The sequence below is a fragment of the Protopterus annectens genome, chromosome 2.part0 (assembly GCF_019279795.1).
Source record: "Protopterus annectens isolate FY-2018-M chromosome 2.part0, PAN1.0, whole genome shotgun sequence".
NCBI lineage: Eukaryota > Metazoa > Chordata > Ceratodontiformes > Protopteridae > Protopterus > Protopterus annectens.
In genome coordinates this window covers 935340204-935362059 of record NC_056728.1, presented here as the reverse complement: position 1 = coordinate 935362059, position 21856 = coordinate 935340204, and the positions used below count along the sequence as shown (strand labels likewise).

The window sequence follows — 21856 nt, the reverse complement described above, 5'->3', positions numbered from 1 at the left end:
TTTTATGGCTTTTCTGTAAGACTGGAGCTTATTCAAAAGTTTACCTACAGAAACAGAGTATGACATCTCTGCTTCTGTTTACTGCTAATGGGATATTAATCTGAAAAAAAGGAGAATACCAAAAATGTTCATGTGGGAGTTTTACAGGAGGCAGATGTAGCTTAGGCAGCCCAGTTGGCTTTGTAAAGTTGTGTTAGGCCCAGATGTGTAGAAATGAGAGGATAACTGAATTTTAACCAGCTCAGTTCTTATACCAAAAGGGAGTGCTAGGTGAAACTTTTATAACTTACAGTGTAAGTGTGTTTCAGTCTGTGTGCCAAGTGAGTGTTTAAGTTAAGTCAAAGATGGAAGGCTCTCAAAGAAGATACAACTAGGTAAGATCTGTCAGTATCAAGTTTTGTTTTATCTGCAAATAAAGTTTTTGATCTCTGTATTTTGCCTGATGTGATACTGGATTTTATAACTGTCTTCTAAATATGAGAGCAGATCTTTAACTGGTTGTCAAGAGTTCATCTAAGGCTTATGGTTTAGTTAGTTTTTTAATGAGTAAGGAGTTAATTGAGGCAATGATAACAGCTTTACCAGAACTGGCACTGATGTAATCACAGGAAGGGAGTGACACTGTTGAAACATCTGCATACTGATTTGTAGATGGAAAAAACATAGATACGGCTTTAGAATGGTTTAAAAAAGACACGTGTTGTTTAACCAGGTTTCAAGTAAACAGAAGATATTTTGCTGGTGAGACTTTAATTCTTTTGGAAATTTAGTAGAAACAGCAATTGTAGAATCATGATCATATTATATCAGTTTCACATTTCCTTTGTTTTTATGTATCCTATTTGTTGATATCTTCTTCTTTCGGCTTTTCTTGGTTAGGGGTTGCCCACAGCAGATCACCTGTCCACTCATGATTGCCAGTGGAGTTTTACAGTGTCGAGTTGCCAGCCCGGCGCCCAAATTTCCACAGAAGGCACACACATGCACTCACTCGCACGTAGAGCCAATTTAGTAGTGAATAGAAATGCATCTGTTGCAGAACCCTGTGAGGCTCTGCCTGTGACTATATTTTAAAAGTTTTTGGTATAGTTACACAGATGCTCTTCATGTTTCACTGTTGCAGTCATCACATTTGGGTTATTTGCCTGCAGGTAGCCCTCAGTTGGCCTGAATACCAGAGACTTAGTATTTCTGCGTCAGTTGCTGTCGCACCAGGACTGACGTCAGGTCGTCAGGGGTATAAAAACAGGCAGCCAATGCCATTACATCAGTCTTTCTTGTGGAGCAGCCCGAAGCAGAAGCAGTTCACACTAGAGTCATTTGACCGCTACCTGAGTTTTTATTTCCAAATTGAATCATCCTGAAGTCTTCTAAAGCCAAGTACCCCATTGGGGATCCTTTTTTCTTGCTCTAACTGATGTCAGAAAAAGTTAACAATTCTTTCATCTGTGGAAAGCAAATACCATACCGAGATTTCCATCCTTACTGCATCACCTGTTTAGGCCTAGACCATGATGTACCTCGCTGTTGGTTTTGTGCTTTGTTCAACGCCCGAACTATTCATTGTCGGGCCTTTATTGTCGCTAAATACTTTTACTCTTGATCTCCATATTCCAAAATGGCTTTGGTAAGCCAGCCAACTACCAATCTTCTGAAAATGTAAGGATAAAGACAGAGACAGACAGCACAGGGTCCAAAACTGCCAATGACGCTTCTGTTAAGCTAGTCGCCAGTTCACTGGTACTCAGTGAGGAGCTTTCCCAGCCCCTGATGCCTGCTTTGATGGATTCATAGGCCACTTAATGAGACCCGTTCAGTGTCCAGTATGCCGAGAGACTCTTCTTTGACTAAGGAACCTGCGGATGTCTCTACCTTGGATGGGTCTGGAGCTGCTGTGCAGGCACCGGCTTCTGAGGAAGTTCTTCGCAATACCGATATTTGACACAAACTGATGACTTCTTTCGCATCTTCTGTTCTGTCTAAAACTACAGAGTTTCTAAAACCAAGAGTACGATCTATGCCTAACAAACCAATGACCCAAACTCAAACACCTGCTTCCTTGCTACAACATCAAATGCTTAAAATGGCAGAAGACCTGATTATGCTGATTAGGAGAAGCCAGCCTTCCCCTGCTAAGAGAAAAAGAGACTTGTCCCCAGCAGCTTTAACAGACCAAGAGTCCAACGACTCTGAGGTTTCTGAATATGAAGGCATGCCTTTATTTGCTTATGAGGATTCAGATGCAGAGGAATCCATTCCCTCTGCTTCTCCTCCAGATGATTTTTCTTTTGGTGAAACCCTACATACATTAAGAGAGCATTTCCACTGGGAATGCCAAGACTATCCTCAGTCCAAAAAGAGACTCAGAGAATTTTTAGATTTGTCACAACATAGACCTTTGGCAATACCCCCAGTTCTGGATGTTGTGGATGATGCCTTTATGGAATCCAGTCTAACTCCTGATAGTTTACCCCTTGCTCCTAGGAAACCAGAGAGGTACTACAGAGTTCCTGACTCTCAAAAATTTCTTTTCAAAAATCCTACTGCTGCCCCAGAGGTCATATCCCAGGGGCCTAAAGGTATAAAAACAGCTACAGCTAAGAATCCCACCCCTTTGGACAGGGATGCCAGAGCTTTAGACAGATGGGGTAAAAAAGTATGCACCTCTGCAACTCTCGCCATTAGGGCATTGAATTGCCAGTTTCACATGCTGAAGTACCAGCAACATATTATGGAACTTGTTAAGCAAAAATTAGCTACCTCTACAGACTGTGCAGAAAATAAAGAATTACAAGAGCTTATGCATTCTGCAAGCCAAGTCAGCAAGCATACTTTGCAATGTGGCTTTGACACCCTACAAGCATCTTACAGGGCAGCAGTCACTGGTTCTTTACTGAGAAGGCATCCTTGGCTTAAGGAGCAGTCCTTACCAGACCAAATCAAATTAAAATTACTAGATGCTCCTTTGAACTAGGACAATCTGTTTGGCACCAAAACAAAAGAGGTTCTTAAAAAGATAGAAGAAAAAAGCTAAATCTATGCAGACAGTCAAAGATTTCTTGGAAGTACAGCCTCCTAGATTCAGTAACCATTGCCCCTCGAAGCATTGGTCCTTTCCAGCCCACTCAAGGCCATCCCAAACTAGACCCAGGGGAAACAGACCCCCCCAGACTACAGTCTCAGGGTATGCAGAGATCTAAGCAATGGAGTGCCTTCACTTCAAAAACAGGGAGTGTAAGGCACCCCTTTACGGAAAGAATTCACAATGACTTCTCAACTCCACTTCTCACCTCTGCCCAACTGCTCGTGCCCCTAGGAGGAAAACTTGCCAATCATGCAAAAAACTGGACTTCCATGCTCATATTCTGAGTTCTTTGGTAATATTTCCTGTGTGTTTCTCACCTTTTCATTGCCACTTTTTTTGACATACTAATCCTTCATTTCAGTCTTGACTTTGTGCAGTCAGAAATTTAGCAGCCTTGCATAATCATTTCTTTATAGTTTCTTACAGTCTCTTCATATTCATAGAGCTTAAAGTACTGAAGTATGCAATTTGACTAATGATACTGAAGTACCATGTGCCTGGTTCATGCAAGTCCACAGCAATTGTTTTATTATACTTGAGCCAGAGGCATGTCAAGACTGGGCCTAGGTTTACATTTGTTATACTTCAGGAAAAATTCACACTTGTTAATAGGTTTGAGTATAGAATTATATTCTGGGCCTTTGTTCCCAGAACTTCAGAACAGTTTTTGCAGTGTGTTCACAGAAGCACATCCGACCTGAAGATACATTTTCTTTAAAATGTTCTGCTTCTTTTCCCTGTTTGTGTTCTCTGAAACTGTGATAATCAGACCTTGATGAAATAACTGTTCTTGGGCTCTTTATCCAGAATGTTGACACAGTAATGACCAGAGCTACTGAATTATAAATTCACTTGTTTAAACATCACTGCTTTGTCATTTTCTATGTCCTGGACTAATTTTGTCCTTTTTAAGTGCAGATTACTCGGTAACAAAGATCTGTGCTGGAAATGCTACAGAATCAGCATCACATGACTTGTTCTATTTTCTTGTATTTTCAGTCTCTTGGTACTACACAGCTTCTTTTCCTTCTCCAAAGTTTAAATTCGTACTACTAGGAATATTAGACATTCAATACCTTTTCCACCTGTGACTCATTTTACTACTATAGCTATCTATTTGTTTGTTTCATTGAATATTGTGTTAAAGATAGTACTGCATTTTATTTTTCTGTGTATTTATTTGCTTCACTGAATATTGTGATCTCTCTGTCTCTCTGCAGTAAGTGGGGGGGGGGGTTATTATTGTCATTTCATTGATATTCGGTGTTGAACGCTTAGCATAGAGGGTTTCCCTGTGCTTATAAGTCTTAGTCACTTATCTCTGAATTTATTTCTGCTTAATAGCTGAATATTTGAGGTGTCTGGTTAGCTGTTATATACCTACATCAACTTTATTACAAGCTGAGGTAAGTACAAACTTGCAGTGTTATAAGATAGTACTGTATTTTATTTGTCTGTGTATTTATTTGGCTCACTAAATATTGTGATCTCTCTCTCTTTCTCTCTCTGCAGTTAGTTTCCTGTCCTCCCTCCCTGTTCTTGTTGTGGTATTAATCTTGGTGGCTTTGAAATTTCCCACCCCTCCTGTAAATTTGTTTGAACACTCCTCCTGGGTCCATCTCATTTGCTCACTCAGCCATACAGTGAGATCAAATTTTGATTTCAGACACTCCTACCAGTCCCATCTGTTCAGCTCTATCCCAGTCTAGTGTCATTAGCTCATTCTACCTAATACAGAGAGAACATTTGAGTAGACAAACGCACTTAGGCCCTTAACCTTGAATTATCTTCTATTTCTCCTTTCTCCCTTTCCACTTTACTTTGTGTTCTGACTGTGCTTCTCAGCTGATAATTATGTATATATTAACAGTTCAGAGTTGAATTAAACAATAATTGAATTTAGTTCAGAATACAGTTTGAATAAATTGCATTTATTTAAACTGTACTTGCTTTAATTTTGCTACACACTCACTTGTTTAGGCCTAGACCATGTTGTACCTCGCTGTCAGTTTTGTGCTTTGTTTAACGCCCGAACTATTCGTCGTCGGGCCTTTATTGTCACTCAATATTTTCGCTCTTGATCTCCGTATTCCGAAATAGCTTTGGTAAGCCATCCAACTACCAATCTTATGAAAAATGTAAGGATAAAGACAGAGACAGACAGCACAGGTCCAAAACTGCCAATGACGCTTCTGTTAAGCTAGTCACCAGTTAGTTGGTACTCAGTGAGGTCTTTCACAGCCCCTGATGCCCGCTTTGATGGATTTGCAGGCCAACTTAATAAGACCTGTTCAGAGTCCAGCATGCCGAGAGACTCTTCTTTGACTATGGAACCTGCGGATGTATCTACCTTGGATGAGTCTGGAGCTGCTGTGCAGGCACCGGCTTCTGAGGAAGTTCTTCGCAATACCGGTAGCTTGCACTGCACTTGAACTATTGTAGTGCTGCTTTAGCTGCTTTTCTGCAACAAAAAAAATAAAAATAAAATTCTGAGCTTGTTCCCTCACTTTCCTGTAACTGGTGTAGTCCAATTACATATTTGCTGTATCCAGTACTGTTTGTAAGCTTCTGAGCCCCCTCCAAGTTTTTCTGTGTTGGAGGAAGCCTTCTAGCTTAGGCTCCTATTACGCGATTGAAAATCCCTTTAGGTGAATACGAAGATGTTGAACCATATTGCGTGAAGTACGTAAATCCCGAACGGTCAAAACCGCAAATTTCAAAATGTCGATTTGTTTTGGTTGGCCCGTCTGCAGTACAGCTCCATAAGGTAAGTGTGTGATAGATAGGACTTTAGTGTTAGGATTTGGGTTAAGGTAAGTGCATAGATAGGTAAGTACTATATGTAAGAGTTAGTGTAGTGTTAGGTGTAGGGTTTTTTTAAGTGTATGTATGTGTATTATTTATTTTGTTTAGGTGTATGTCTGTAGGGGTTGTGTGCGGTAGTTATGGCCCTTAGGGTTAGGGAGGGGTTAAGGAGAGTGCATAGATAGTTGTGTTTGTGGGGTGTAGTGTAGCGTTAGAGGTAGGGTTTTGGTGCTTTTATTTTGTTTAGATGTATGTCTGTAGGGGATGTGTGTGGTAGTTATGGACCTTAGGGTTAGGGAGGGGTTAAGGAGAGTGCATAGATAGTTGTGTTTGTGGGGTTTAGTGTAGTGTTGTAGGTAGGGTTTTGGTGCTTTAGTTTAGGTTAGAAGTAGGGTTTGGATAGTGTATGTATGTGGTTTATTTATTTTGTTTGGGTAGGTAGTATGTAGCGGGTGGTGGGGTTGGCCGACTATGACAGTCCAATGTTTTTTTTTTCGCAGTTTAGTGTGTTCAGGATTTTCTTGGTTTGCGGTATAGGGGTTGATGTTTTGTTATTTGTTTATAGGGTTTTTTGTTTTAATAATATAGCCCCTTCTAGTTTACCAGTAGGAGTGGTAAGAACTAGGTAGCCTATCTACTACAAGAGTGGTTTCTGGCCCAGAAATTGTAGTTTATTGGCTGTTTGGGCAGTTTTTCCATCTCTTTCAACTTTCTGGTCTAAAAGCCTGCATTTGCGCTTGTTTCCCACCTTTCCTCTAGCTAGTCTAGTCCAGATACAGTTTTGCTGTATCCAGGACTGTTTGTAAGCTTCTGAGCCCCCCCAAGCCTTTCTGTGTTGAGGGAAGCCTTCTAGCTTATCATTGGGAGTGGTAAGCACTAGATAACCTATCTACCACAAGAGGAGTGGTTTCTGGCCCAGAAATTGTAGTTTATAGGCTGCTTGAGCACTTTTTCCATCTCCTTCAACTTTCTGGTTTAAAAGCCCGCATTTGCACTTTTTTCCCACCTTTCCTATAACTAGTTTAGTCCAGATACAGATTGCTGTATCCAAGACTGTTTGTAAGCTTCTGAGCCCCCCAAGCCTCTCTGTGTCGAAGGGAAGCATTCTAGCTTATCAGTGGGAGTGGTAAGCACTAGGTAGCCTATCTACCAAAAGAGGAGTGGTTTCTGGCCTAGAATTTGTAGTTTATTGGCCGTTTGGGCAGCTTTTCCATCTCCTTCAACTTTCTGGTCTAAAAGCCCATGTTTCCGCTTTTCCTGCCTTTCCTGTAACTATTCTAGACCAGATACAGATTTGCTGTATCCAGGACTGTTTGTAAGCTCTTAAGAGGTACCAAACTCTGCTCTTCAATTTTCCCTTAGATCTGCTAGTTCTCTCCTCTCCTGCACTTTTACTAGCTTATTAGTCTAGCACTTTACCATACCAGACTTCTTGTACCAATTATTGTAGCACACAAAAGTGCTACCAGCACTAAACGTTCTACAAGGAAACAGTTTCAGTACTTATTATTAATGCCCACCCCTCCAGGCATGTCTAAAGGTCAGTTCCCTGTGCTTTCTCCTGTTAACCTTTTGAACTTGGGCATCTTGAGGCAATGTAGCAACTGCCTCATGTACACCAACAACCCTCTCCCTCCTAACACTCAGACTTGCAAGAGATGCCCTTATATAGCCAAATTGGAAGCCACGCACTCTCAAGCCAAGACCAGAATAGCTGGTCAAGAGGAGAAGGTCAAGACTTTCACCCACATGGGACAAATAGCCCTCCAGAATACACACCAGCACTGTCTTCACATAAAAACACAAACCACACACCCACCTTCATGGAGGCTCTCAATACAAATCTACCCAAACAGCAGAGATGTCCAAGGCATCAACACACTTGACCATCGCAACACAACACTAATCATGAGACAAATAACTCTCCTAAACAGTGTGCCATTCAACCAAAGCCCCTAAGGCAAAAGAGCTTGCCCAGCACACTAGTCATAGTTGACTTGATGGTGAGGCACACTGATGTCTCACTCACTAGGTTGAATAAGGAGAAAGTAACAGTCAGCTGCTTTATCAGGTGCCAGGATCCGCCATATAACACATGCACTCAGGTCCCTCAACAACAGGTAAAAATATAAATCTGTTATTGTACATGTGAGTGTGAATGGCTTGAGACATTCCTCCCTGGACTACACAAAAAGAGACGTGGAGGAGCTCTCGGATTATGTAGCCCAGGCGGGAATGACCCTAGCCCTGAGCAACATCCTACCATCACCCAGAGTAATACCACAGTACAAGCAGAAAATCATTGATTTCAACAACTGGCTAAGTTTCTGCTGTCATTCTAAGGTGATCCAGTATCTGTCTGCCTGGGATGACATGAATGCCAGACCTCGATGCTTTGCCAGCATCTGTCACCCCTGGGCTTCTGGATACTGGCCAAGGCTCTTGCCACCCCTATAGTGCCTTTTTTAGGTGATCTTCCAAAGACCAAATTACCACCGTAACGGCTACAAACAAATGCAATCTGAGGGTCATGCTGTTCAACGCTAGAAGTCTAAATCTTAAAATGCACTCACTCGAAGCACTCCTTAAAATGGAGAATATCGACATTTGTGCTGTAACAGAGACCTGGTTCAAGGAAGCAGAAAACACCCCTGCACTACCAGGCTAAAATTCATTCCACACCTTTCAGCCTCAGAACTTGGACCAAAGCTCCAAAGATGGTGGTGTTTCCATATTCATAAAGGATGTGCACATCTCCAGACTGGCAGCCTAACATAATGGATCAGAGATACTTCAGGTGCAGCTAACATTGGGTAAGACAGCGATTCAGGTTGTAGCCTGTTATAGGTCCCCAGCCATGTCCCAAGACACTCACCCCACATTCCTAAGCACTCTGGAGATTATTTGGGTCCAACCTAACATAGTCATACCGGGCAACTTCAACTACCCCTCCATTAACTGGGAAAACTACTCATTTACCAATACACTTGCCCAACACTTCCTGGAATTCATTAATTCCAGTGCCCTGGACTAGCTTGTTCTTACCACACTAGAGGTAGCAACATCCTTGACCTGGTCATTACTAACATGGGCGACCACTGCTCTACACCAATAGTCAACTCCTCCCTTGTTAGAGCCGACAACAAACTAATCACCATGGAAATCCACATCGCCACTCCCCCACAAAGGTAACCACCATGAAAAACTTCTCCAAAGTTAACTTTGGGCTCCTAAGAACAGAGGTGGCTAACTTCACGGCACCAATGCAATGGAGATTAGTTGCATGACCGCTGAATCATACACCAATGCACTGTACGAACATGTACACAAATGCATGGATCTCACCATACCCAATATTTTTATTTATTTATTTATTTTTTATTTTACATTTGTTTACCAGGAAAGTCCAACTGGAACAAGATCCATTTACAGTGGAGGCCTGGGGAGAAAAGCTCCATAAATTAACAGTACAAATACAACAAATGACAAAAACAATTTTGTACAGAGGCATATATACAATCAGAGCTCCATGTCTTTATATGACAACACATAATCCAGGAATGACATTAAATTTCTGTACAGTGGCATATATGCAATCAAGGAGATTTTTTTGTACCTTAGTTTGATTTGAGCAAGCTTGGTATATAGATAGCAAAACTTTGAATTCCCTATTGGTAGTACAAAGCATGAAAATGAAGGAATGGAATCTGGAAAATAATGCTATTCAGGAGATATGTCATAGCGTGAGAAATAGTTTGTAGGATAGTAGTTCCTGATAGGGAGTATTTGAGTAGTACAGAATAGCTGAGGTAAGCAGTGGATAGATGAGGTGTGGCAAGTTAGGAGGGGATAGAACCAAGATGCTAGAAGCAAGATGCTCTCCTCCAAAAGAAGGAAGCCAATCTGGTGGTCCCCTGCCATGAACAAACTCTACAACAGAAGGAGGAAACTGATGTAGAATAAGGTGAAGTCCCAAGACTGGAAAAACTCCCTTATCAGCCTCAACATAAAGTTGAGATCCCTCATCAAATCCTCTAAAGGTAGCTATGAAAACAGAATTGCAGCAGATAGTAAAGACAACCACAAGGCCTTCTATAGTTATGTAAAGAACCTCCACGGCAATACCCAGATTTGCTCTGAGCCACTGTACAATGGTATCTCCTATACCGAGCCAACAGATATTGCCAGTATACTGGCCGACAGATTCATTGCCAACTTTTCCCTTCTCTCCTTCCCCCAAAGGACCAATCATAATACCAGTAGATTGCCAGGCACCCAGTATTACTGTTGCACAGGTTAAAACAGCTCTGTCCAAAGCCAAGAATACAACCTCTATGGGACCTGACAATATCCCTGCCTGTGTTCTACATGAACTAAAGAGTGAACTGGCACCTCACCTGTGTGCCCTGTTCAATCACAACTTCACCTCAGGCTTTGTCCCTACTGAATGGCACACTTCTATAGTCATCCCTCTCCACAAAGGAGGAGTGACAACAGACCCTAGGAACTATTGCCCCATTAGCCTGACATGTCTGATATGCAAAACTGTGGAACGCATCATCATGGACCTAATAAACAAGGATATAGCGAATCTCCAAACTCTGGATCCCACACAGTTTGGTTTTGTGAAGGGTAGAACATGCCTGCTCATCTTGGTCAACTTCTTTGAGTTAGTCATCAGAGCTGTGGATGAAGGCAAGGTGGTTCGTACAGCCTACCATGATCTGGCCAAGGCATTTGATACCATTCCCTACTCACGAATCATAGAAAAACTCACTAAGCTAGGCATCAACCCTATATCACTAGGTGGGTTGCAAACTGGTTCACAGACAGAACCCACAGTGTGAAAGTAGCTGACTCCAAGTCAGACTGCCAACCAGTCACGAATGAAGTCCCACAGGGATAGGTCCTGGGTCCTCTCCTGTTTGGTATCTACTTCTCAGAAGTCTAGTCCAACATAAAGTGACTCTGGCTGACAAAGTTCACAGACGATTACAAGTTGGGTGCCATTATTATCTTCCCAAGTGATGTTGACATCCTACAGAAACGATTGGTGTCAGAACCATGGCCTTAAGCTCAAAGCCAAAAAATGTGTCGTTATCCCCTTTGGGAAAAACCCAGTTCCCATGAACTACCACATTCAATAGTAGTCCACTGAACACAGAAGACATTATAAGAGATCTGGGATCACAGGCTCCTCTCAGGCAACCTCTCTTTTGACCACCAAGCTGCCACTGTTGTCAGAAAGTTCTTCTATGTGGCACATCCCATTACTAAGGGTTTTGCATCCAGGAAGAAAGAGGTCAATGTCTCCCTCTATTCTTCCCTCATTAGGCCAGTCATCGAGTACAATGCCCCATTTGGCATGTACCTCACTAGACACCTGCAACAACTGGAGAGGCCGCAAAAGTACCTCACAAAGAGGATCCTAGGCCTTAAACACTTGTCCTATATGGACAGACTCAAAAAACTCCAGCTATTCTCTGTCTCTTATCTACTAAGAGGTGATCTCTGCTTGACTTACACAGCCATGTCTGACCCATCTCTGTTAGAAATGCTACATCTAAAGAAATCCCAGTCCCTCCGCACCACACGGTCTAGAGACCTCAACCTCATTACCACAATCAACAGAATGTGCTAGAGGGACAGGTTCATAACCCAAAGACTCCCCATGCTATGGAATAGACTTGCCACACATGTCAAACAGAGCACCTCACTGGCCCTCTTCAAGAGAAATCTTGATGAGTAGATGGGAAATTGAAAATTCACCCCGGGGATCACTCCAGTGGCTCTACTCGACAGAGGCACTGGGAACTAAGGTTGGGTGGTACGATGCCAGGGTAATCCTATGGGCTAGACTTGTAAAGGCTCCAGGGCCATTAGCCTGGTACACACCTATGAACCATTTCTCCAGAATCAGTAAATGAACATGCTGTATGATCAGATGATCAGACTTGACTCAAAAGATTCTGCTCTGCATGTTGATGGGTTCATAGGTGAATACTAGGCTAACTGCTCTGAAGGGCCATTTTAAGCCTAGCCAATAACCCAAAGTCAAAATCAAACCCAGTTGTCTTTGAGGAGAAGATCTTAACCATTATACCAACCCCACTCACCCACCTCTTTGGCAAATATCATTATGTTGCATTCTGTGACTGTCATAGGTCTTCTGTCATGCAGTTCATGCAATCCATCCATCTCTTTATTAGAAGCTCCTGTTTCCTCTTGCCTTCTTCCTGTCTCTCTCAGATCTTCTTCAACAAATTGTCTTCTGCTTTCCTGCATCTGTGTCTGAACCACAGTAATCTATTCTCTTTGATTGGTGCTACTTTTGGCTTCTGCCCTGATGTCCTTCTTTCTTCATGTCTCACAGTGTGCATCCTACCACCTTATCCCCATCTACTCTAGCTGCTCTGCTTTCACTGCCCAGGTGTTTGTAGCATATAGTAGAACTAGTCATACCATTGTTTTGTACACATTACTTTTCAGGTAGTTTGGCATCTTCTGTCACACATTACTCCTGAAAATTTGTGCCAGGTGGCTGCAGCCACTCTGATTCCAGTTTTGGCCTCCTCATCAGACTTCCCTTCTCCTCAACCATCCCTTACAGAGACATGAAGCTGATAACCTCTTCCACGTTTATCCCCTTCTATCTTAATTTTCAGTTTCTTCTCATTTCCATCATTTGTTGCCATTACAAATGCCTTGGTTATATTCAGTTTCTTTCCACTTGCCTTCAGTTTTGTATTCCATTCTTCTATCATTTGCTGAAGTTCTTGTTCAGAGCCTGCTTGTAATGTCACATTATTTGCACCCAGCAGCATTTTTTGGGTCCCCTCCAACCTGTTTACTAATTTAGTCCATCACTTGAATGAACAGCAGAGGGCTCAGTGCTGAACTTTGATGCAAACCCACTCTGATTGGGAATCTTTCTTTGAGTCAGAACACTATTCATACTTATATTATTGGGTCTCTTACTGTTTGTTCTTGTCATGGGTCTTTGCACATAGCTTGCACTAATTATACCAGCGTGTCTGAGACTTTAAACCTTTGCACGACTGTCCAAAATCAGCTTTTAGGGACATTGTCATATACTTTCAGCAAGTCTAGGAATAGCCAGTCGGAGTCTTTTCTCATCATTAGCTTCTTCTCAGCTGTCTTACAGTGTACATCAGACATCAGGTTGGTTGGGTTGCATCCTGATCTGATTCTGAACTACTCCTCTCCCATCTTTCTACCATTCTGTGGATTCCTATATCTCCACCAATACTAGAACCAGGAACAGATAATTAAAACGTGCAGGAGGGACAGGTTTGTAACCCAAGAGCATTCCATATTTCTAGAATAAATTTCCTATGCATGTTAAGCAGTGTAATTCATTATCTTCCATTAAATATAGACTGGATGGGTATTGCCTAGTACTGGCAAGGCATGCATAGACATAAGACTCAGTGGCTTTAGAATGTCTGTCAATCATTAAATCCAAGCATAATATCGACTATCCTTTCTTGGAGGCAGTACCGCCTGGCTGTGTTTGTAGTCCTGTATTCTCAGTTAATAACCCTTTTTCTTGCAGAGCTGTGAAACCATTGAAGAGTGTCTGATTTGATTGTATTGGTGGTTGGTCCTCTGTTGTACTGTGCCAGTCCTGAAATAGCCTCTGTTATCTTTTCTACAAATTCTTGTTTCTTGATAATGTTTCAGATTAATTAAGTTCCTCAACATCACTTACCAGCTAACTCATTAACTGACTTATGCTTCATGTAAATTTTAGATTCATAAACTGCCATGTTATGGCACAGCAGTTTCATCAGTTTCAGCATATACAACTGTTTCATTGTGTGTCTCTTGTATAACTCTGACGCTGATTAACCCCTTTATAGAAACTTGGAAATACATACCAAATGGACCAGGAGGCAATTAATAACTTGACTGTACCCACCACAGGCCTTATCTCCCTTTACAAGGAAAGACAGACCAGTCAAACCTGGTGTGAATTTAGGAATGCCCATACAATTATCTAGCTACCTTTTGCAGGAAGGTAATAAATCACACTGCTTCATGTGGAGAAGAATCTTTTTCTAGAAGAGGGGTAGGCATTGGGTGACAAATCTTTCTCCACCTTGTTTTGTTTATTTGTTTAAGATTTAGGTTTCTGCCCCTAGTATTTGTAGACCTGTTTAATTTCTGAAGATATTAAAGGTCTTGTACTACTGGATCTGTTATGGCCCCATAAGTAAGGCTTATATCTTTATCTGGAGGCACGTGGAATGAAACTAAGTACAGAAAAGACATTTGTCTATAAGATATCGAATACAGGAAAAGAGCTGCCACTGTCTCCCGGTAACTCACATTTTTAATCCCTTGATCTTTTTATTTAACAACCTCTGTGTTCTTTCCAGTTGTTTGATGTATTTAGTGAGATACATCCCAAAGGGAGCTTATTTTATTGCTTCAGCAAATCCTTTTATGCATATAGGGTTTTCATGTTTTTGCTTATAACAGTTCATCAGTTTTAAAAAGGCATCACATAGAAAGACTTGCTTTTGTTTGGCTCTCATAAACCTGGCCACAGTTCAGTTTGCAGAAGGTATTTTGGATAGCAGTCCGTGGGATTTAGTGCTATATGGACTTCAACTACTTGTAAGCATTAGTCAGTACACCACGCTTTTTCCTATTACACTTCTCATTTCTTATACAAATACACGGTAGCCTGAACAGTGCAGGAATGTTGTTTATAGTTGGTCTCTACTTTCAACTGTGTCAAAAACACCAGACTATAACATGTAAGCACTTCACATACTTTGTTTCAATGGACAGTCACTGTTCAAGTACAGGATGAAGGGTGGTCCCAACACTGATCCTCAGAATTACAAACCTATCAGCCTTACAAGTCTTACATGTAAAGCCATGGAATCTGTCATAATTGAGCTAATTAACTATGACATCAAAATCTTATCTTACTTTACCTTCAGCTTATAACATAGATGACAAACCATTTTAAAATGACAAGGCCATCAAAGACCTAGTAACCTGGGGGATAGCTCACTCATGTTTCACCGTCATGTTGCAATAGTGGTTTGGAACTCCTTTTACCTTGCACAGCTCATAAAAAAAGATATTTCGTCCAAATCAAAAGAAGTCCTCCTGTCCTTGTACTCCACACTTGTCATTTCCCTGGTAATGTTAAAAAGATGCCAGCAATTGTTATAAAAGTCTTCTGGTTCATATGTTCATGTATGGACCCAGGCAATACCATGATATTATTTTTTCAAAATCTCTGACATCCTTTTTCTCAGAAAATCAGTCATCTCTTTGTAGATTTTCTTTCTTTCCTTATTTGTGTAATTCTACTCTAAAGACTGCTATCTCTCACCTGCCTCTGAACTTATGACTTGTTCTTCATAGAACTCACTCAGATACCAACAAGGTGATGGTGGAGTATGGAGTACCCATTGCTATCCCCTTCAAATATAGAGGAGCCTTTGCTATGTTGGTTCTGTAGTACAGAATGACCTTTTGTAATCTCTGAGAATCATTCCCAGTAATAAAGCATTTTTCTGGGGACTTTTTGTTAGTCTTGATTAGTGTAATTATCTTTTGGAATAGGGACCATGCGTAATTCTGCTTTCTTACATGGTTCTTTTTAAGCTGCTGTCAGTAATCACTGAGGAGTCTGTAAAATATTTTGTAAATACTGTAAATTGTTATGCTGTCTAAACCACTCCTGCTTGATATGCATTAGTTTTAACTCATGACCTATACTTACCACCCATTATTGGTACACCACCTCCTTTGGGATGGTACCTTACTCAGCATATCAAGCAAGTAGAAAGACTCCAGAAGTTTGTAACTATAAACATCACGGGCTTAAACATCTGAACTATCAAGATATATATAGATTCCTTAGGGGCAATCTTTGTTTTGCTTATAATGCTATGAGGTATCCATAAGTCCAAGAACTCTGATACCCCCATAATTCACACATTCCAGCTAACACTTGGGCCAGAGATTTAAATATACTCCAACATATCAATAAAGAGGAGGAGGAGGAGGAGGAAGGACAGGTTTGTCATACTGACCCCTTCTCTGAAACAAACTGTCTCTACAACTTAAGCCTTATAACAATGTCTTTGAAAATTACGTAGAAGGCACAAACCACACAGGAACAGAATGGATCCAGGAACAGAAAACAGCAACATTGTAGTGAATATCCAAAGAATTTATTTGTCTACAAGAACAGAGATTAAGCACTTTCATATAAGTACTTCATCAGAATCACAATACTAAACACATCCAGCACTCTTAAATACCCCACCCTTAAAACCCTAACCAATGAAAATAAGAACTACATTAACCCATACTATGACTGTTAGAAAAGTAATCAGCACATGGTTCAGTTTTATAGACTTAACCAGGAACACTATAGAGCTAAATGGAAACTAAGTCTTCAGAACATTACTTAACAGGAATCCCACAGAAGCATGTTCATTTCAGGTAATATAAACAAAATCTGATTTACAGATTGTGCTGTCATTTCTACTTTGCCAACCATTTCTTTGGCATGTAAGGAGATTCTCTTTTTTAATTTTACAATAACTATGTTTTTTTTTTCATTTTTACATCTAGCTAAGAAAACATTCCTGGGCCAGAATAAATCATTCTGGGGACCCTTAGAGTTGGTGGAGAAGCTTGTCCCTGAAGCTGCAGAAATAACAGCAAGTGCCAAGGATTTACCTGGCCTCAAGTGAGTGTAACCTTTTGTTATTGTGTTTAGACTGGGAATGGCTATAAAAATCAATTGCCCATGTAATATATATTTTACCTGGTCTTATATTAAGGCAACAAAAGAGTGCTTAATAAAAATACCAATAAAGAACAGAAAAAAAAAACTGATGGTTTCCCATCTCCCCATATCAATGATGTTGGAATTCTATTGATCATGTCTGTTTTATTTATCACTAAATCATTTTTCCTGAACTTACTACAGGAGAGGATCATGTTCGGATATAGATTCAACTGGATCCATTTTCTTGCAGGACATTAAGATACATCTGCATTTGCGGTTCATATCACACAGATTTCTGTGAAACAGGAGTGTACTGGACTCACTTCTTTCCCTAAACTCTAAGGCTGAAAGCACACTTTTTTTACTTCATTTTTGCCAAACCCAGAGTCATTTAGCTAGTTTTGTTTAAAAACATTGCCAAGAATCAGCAACAGTGACCTTGGACATCTAAAACTATGAGAGTGGGGTATATCTTTTTTTTATTTGCCATGTTTTCAGATATTTTTAACTTTTAATCTACTACATAATCAAATAACTGTCCCAGCTGTTTTACAGTATGCAAGGCAGCTCATAATCAACTGATTCTATAGTATATAAAGCTTTGACTTTTGATATTTTTTTATTTGGTTCTAGCTTCCATAACTGCTGCCACTAAAGCTGAACTGTTGTGTCAATTATAGCTATGGTTAATTTTTTTACACAGTTATGGGCATTTTTTTCTACATAAATTTTATCTGTAGCTGTCAACCAGCAGCCTCCCCATGTATATTTAGCTCATTTATTAATGCTGGGGCCCACCTTCACTGAGTTAGAGCTGTAGAGCCAAATGGAGAGGGCCAGTATCCAGGCCGCCATGTATGGGTTTGTAGCATTGCTGCTGTGGAAGGGCTTCTTCATCTTATTTGCTTAAGGGTCCTGGATCACCCACTTAGACTGGGGATATTCATTTTTTCTGTACTGACACTAATTGTCCTTGGACCAAGGAACTACATAGCTTCCTTCCTTTCAAGCCACCTAGTTCATGCTGACTATAAGAAATGAGAGTATTTTATGTTTTATTCCTAGATCCTTTATTGGCTGGTTTGAGCACTTGAGTGACAGTAAGGGCCTCCTATGGTGCCTTTGCACATGTGTGGTCCCACCCCCACTGACTAAGATTTGCTGTCAGCAGCTTGGGAGCACCAAGACAATGTTCTTAGCTCCTGACTGCATTGTTGCTACTCAGTGGTGGTAGCAGCTGGACATTTAGTCCCTCATCCATGGGTGGGAATGTCAGCATCAGTCACTTGTTTACTACCCTCTCATGCCTGCCTCATCCATTGTACTATTCAAACTTGGATTGTCTGGGGCATAGTCACATGTTAATGGATCCAGTACAGATATGGGTATCCAACTTTTTCGGAGAAGTGCTTTGGCCTAGCCATTCCTATGAATATACTGCGACTATTTGCATACCATTAGTACAAACTGCAGTTATAAGAACTTGAATAGTTGAGTCCCAATAGCAAAATAACTCAGAGGTGCAGGTCATAGGCTCTGCAATGCTTAAGTATGATGAAACAATGTAATTAATCTTTTTATATGGCTGGATTTGCCCCTCCATATTCCTAGTGCTGTGGGTTACACCACCGCACCCTCTATTTTATTACTCTACATTCAGAGCTACCAATTCTGTTACAGAATGTTAGAACAACTCAGAGTTATAGCATTTTCACTATATTTCACTTACTCTGTACTGTGAAAGTAAAAAAGGTATTGCAAATAAACCCCGAAGAGTCATCATCCACAAAAATGGAAGAAAACAAATATAACATGTGGAAAACTGTATAGTTAGCTTCAAAAATCAATGTTTTATAAGAATCAGCACACTTTGTTAAGAAATGAAAGAGTTTAAATATCTGGCACCTCAGCAAGATTGCCTTGTCATAATTAGTAAAATCCTACAGGTATTCCAGTCTTACTACTAGGACACAATCTACTAGACATTCTCACCTATATTATGCTTTGAATTATTCTGACATTAACCAGCAGTTTAACAGAGTATTGTCCTTCATTTTTGACCCATGTCATCTTTAAAAGAGATTTCTTATAGTCTGCCATTCTCTTATGATTAGCTTCTCATTGTTATATCATAAATGCAGGATAAACAGATATCTCTTTTCATCCATAGGTTCAGAGGTAATTGCTGCTGTGCTTCTTCTAAGGAATCCAGTAACAAAGTGAGGTTCAGGGCAAAGTATGGTGTAAATGGAGAGCCTATGGTCTTAACCCACTCCTTAGCTCTTACATCATACTGAGAAGAAGCTGGAAGGTTGCAATCAAATTTACTAATGTTCACTGTTTTACTGCCCTCATCAACACTTCTGGGTTCCAAATAGATTCTGGGTTGAAGTTAAGAATATATTTGTTTATTTATGAGTTAGTCAGTCCTTGCTACAATGTCATTATAAACTATCTCTGCCTACTTATAGATGTTATCTGCCCACTTCAACAGTTGTCCTTATCAATATACCACCTCAAGAACATGCTTTAGATTCACAGAAAAAAATAATTTCCACTCTACAGTTGTTATAAGCAAAGGTGTTAAAGTCTTCTCAGATAAATGACTGATAAATGAATAGATGAGAGAAGGTTCCTCCATACTCTCTTATTAAAATGGTCACAGATTCACTGTCAAGTTGTCACAGGTCCATAAACTCACCCTCATTTACCACTCTGTTTTCAGGGCACTGGAAACATAGCATATGCTCCTTTTATGGGGGACTACCAAGTAGCCTGTAATGATTTCTTTCTGAATCTAACTTTCAAGTACTAGGCAAATGTCTCAGAAACATGTCTGCCAGATGGTCTGACTTTTTTATTTACTTTAACATTTGTAAAAAAAAAAAAACAGGTAAGTGCACTGATTTAAGTCAAGTTACTTCAAGAATAGCTCAGGTGCAAAGGACAGATTGAAGAAAACAAGAAGAACAACGCCAACATAAAAAGTGAAACTGCACTGATAGAATTTGACCTGACAAAAGCAATAGCAGATGCAGGTTAACATAATGTGAGTGAAATGTCTCATCCGTGATACTTGTGCAAAATTAACAGAAACATTTGGAATTAGGCATAAGAAGACCTCCTCTGTACATGGAATATATGGTGCTTCTAAGAAGAAGTAAATTGTCCTGGTGGGGGAATGATGAAAAGGTTACAGGTACGTGGAGAGAAGAAAATGATGTAGGTGATGCCAAAGTGAATGGTGACAGACAGTGGCATTCAGCTAAATTGTGCAGAGAATGTAGCAGCCCTTGAAATTCAACAACACTGGTGAGATTTTTTATTGAGAATGGGAGCGAGTTTCAAGATTTTGGCCACACTGAAAAGGCAGAAACATTGCAGGAAGCTGCCTGAAAGCATTTAAATCACTGAACTGAAACCTGAAGTTGTAGAAGTTGATGGTTAGGGCTAATATGCTGGCCAGGTAGTGTGAGGGGTATAGGTTTAAGAATTTAAAGAGAAATACTAATCAGCATAATTTTTCCATCTTTAAATGGCAACTGGCTGACTTTCAGAATAATGAAGCAGTGATGTTTCCTTATGTTGTGTTATAGAGATGAATTAAAAGTTAACATTTGCAGCAGTCTGTAGGGAGAAGAGTTGTTTTTTTTTGGGGGGGGGTGGATAAGGCAGCACAGAAGTCTATATTTAAGTTAGGGTTGAGGGATCTTGCCCTTCAGAGAAAATCTGAGGCATTCAACTGGTCCAGAATAAGAGTTGATTGATTTTGGCTTTTAATTGACTAATAAGATACTGGAGGGACAGTTAATTCTCCAATCTTTGGGGATGTATTTTAGAGAGGGTTTTGTGCCAACACAGTATGTTTTTTGTTTTACAGATGTACAGTATAATTTCATAAATCAATAAGGTTTACTTTTAGAGGTTTCATGGCTGTGGGGCAGGAAGATGAGGATGTATAGATAAGGATGTCATTTGCACATAGAATGATTTTTAAGTTTGAGATTGCATTTGGAAGGGGGATTGATGTAAATAAAGAAGAGTGTGTTTATCACCAAAGAATCCTCTGTCCTGTAAAGTCAGTGTTCAGGAGCGGGCACTGTAGTTTCCTTTTGGCATTATGAACAGTCACTGAATCAAGACTTGGCAACAGCGTTAAGTCTTCTTAAAAGTGCCATTTTACTGATTTTCTTTAGCCATAATTTCCAAATTATAATGCTTGTTAGACTGGTTTGGATGGAAATTCACTCTTACTCTTTTTGATATGTCCTCATAATGGAACAGTGCTTATAGATTTCAGCAATTCCTCCTGGATGCTGACCCATTGAAAAACTGTGTGCCACATGGGTCTTTCCTTGGGCTGATGTCTAAGTCAGCCTGCTTACGGAATGGAAGAAGTATTTACAAAACAGACACTGCATAACAAAACTTATGAATTTGTTTGGTGAGTTGGGTTGCCATAGTAGCAGCCCTGAAACCCTCACTGTGCTATTGGAAAGAAGTCAAAGGCTTACATGTTGTGTAGTCCTGACTGTTGAATCACATGGTGATCTAGCTTTCAAAGTTCAATAGTTCAAGTATAAGAGTGTCTGGATTGTTTCAGTACTACTCTTGTTTTTTCAGACAGAATGAGTAACCCAGAAAACACTTTCACAACACATATGGTCTGTTCTCTCCTCCTAAGGTAGGGAAACTGTTACCAAATTTGTTACTTCCCTCTGAATGGAATACACCCTAATACCATACCCGTGGTGGTGGTGCTGCCGTAGTGTTGTCGCCTCACAGTAAGACGCTGTCCAGTTCGATTCTCAGCTAGAGCGTCTTCTGCGTGGAGACATGCGTGAATGGGTGTACCTTCGTTGAAGGTTGTGTGTCAGGGCTGGTAATTCGGCATGTAAAAATCAACTAACAATCATTAGCAGACTGGAGTTCCGCTGTGGTGACCCCTAAAAGCTGAAAGACACAACAACAACCATGTGTAATTTCCTTGGTAATATTAAAAAGATGCCGGCAGTTGTTATAAAAGTCTGCTGGTTCATATGTTCATCTAGAGACCCAAACAATGCCATAATATTATTTTCTTTCAAAATCTCTGACGTCCTTTTTTTTTAGTCATCTCTTTGCAGATTTCCTTTTTTTTTTTTTTTTTGCATAATTTCAGTCTGAAGGCTGCTGTC

General features: G+C 40.4%; 1 protein-coding gene across 7 annotated transcripts in view; it reads left to right on the top strand.

Moving 5' to 3' along the window:
- The window catches only part of LOC122793310 (protein RUFY3-like), a 1534975-nt gene that overhangs the window by 163219 nt on the left and 1349900 nt on the right, over positions 1-21856 (top strand). For all 7 annotated transcript variants that reach the window (XM_044061194.1, XM_044061195.1, XM_044061197.1 and 4 more), the window contains exon 3: positions 16520-16637. In XM_044061194.1, coding sequence (XP_043917129.1) covers positions 16520-16637 — 118 coding nt within the window. The remainder of the gene's footprint in view (positions 1-16519; positions 16638-21856) is intronic.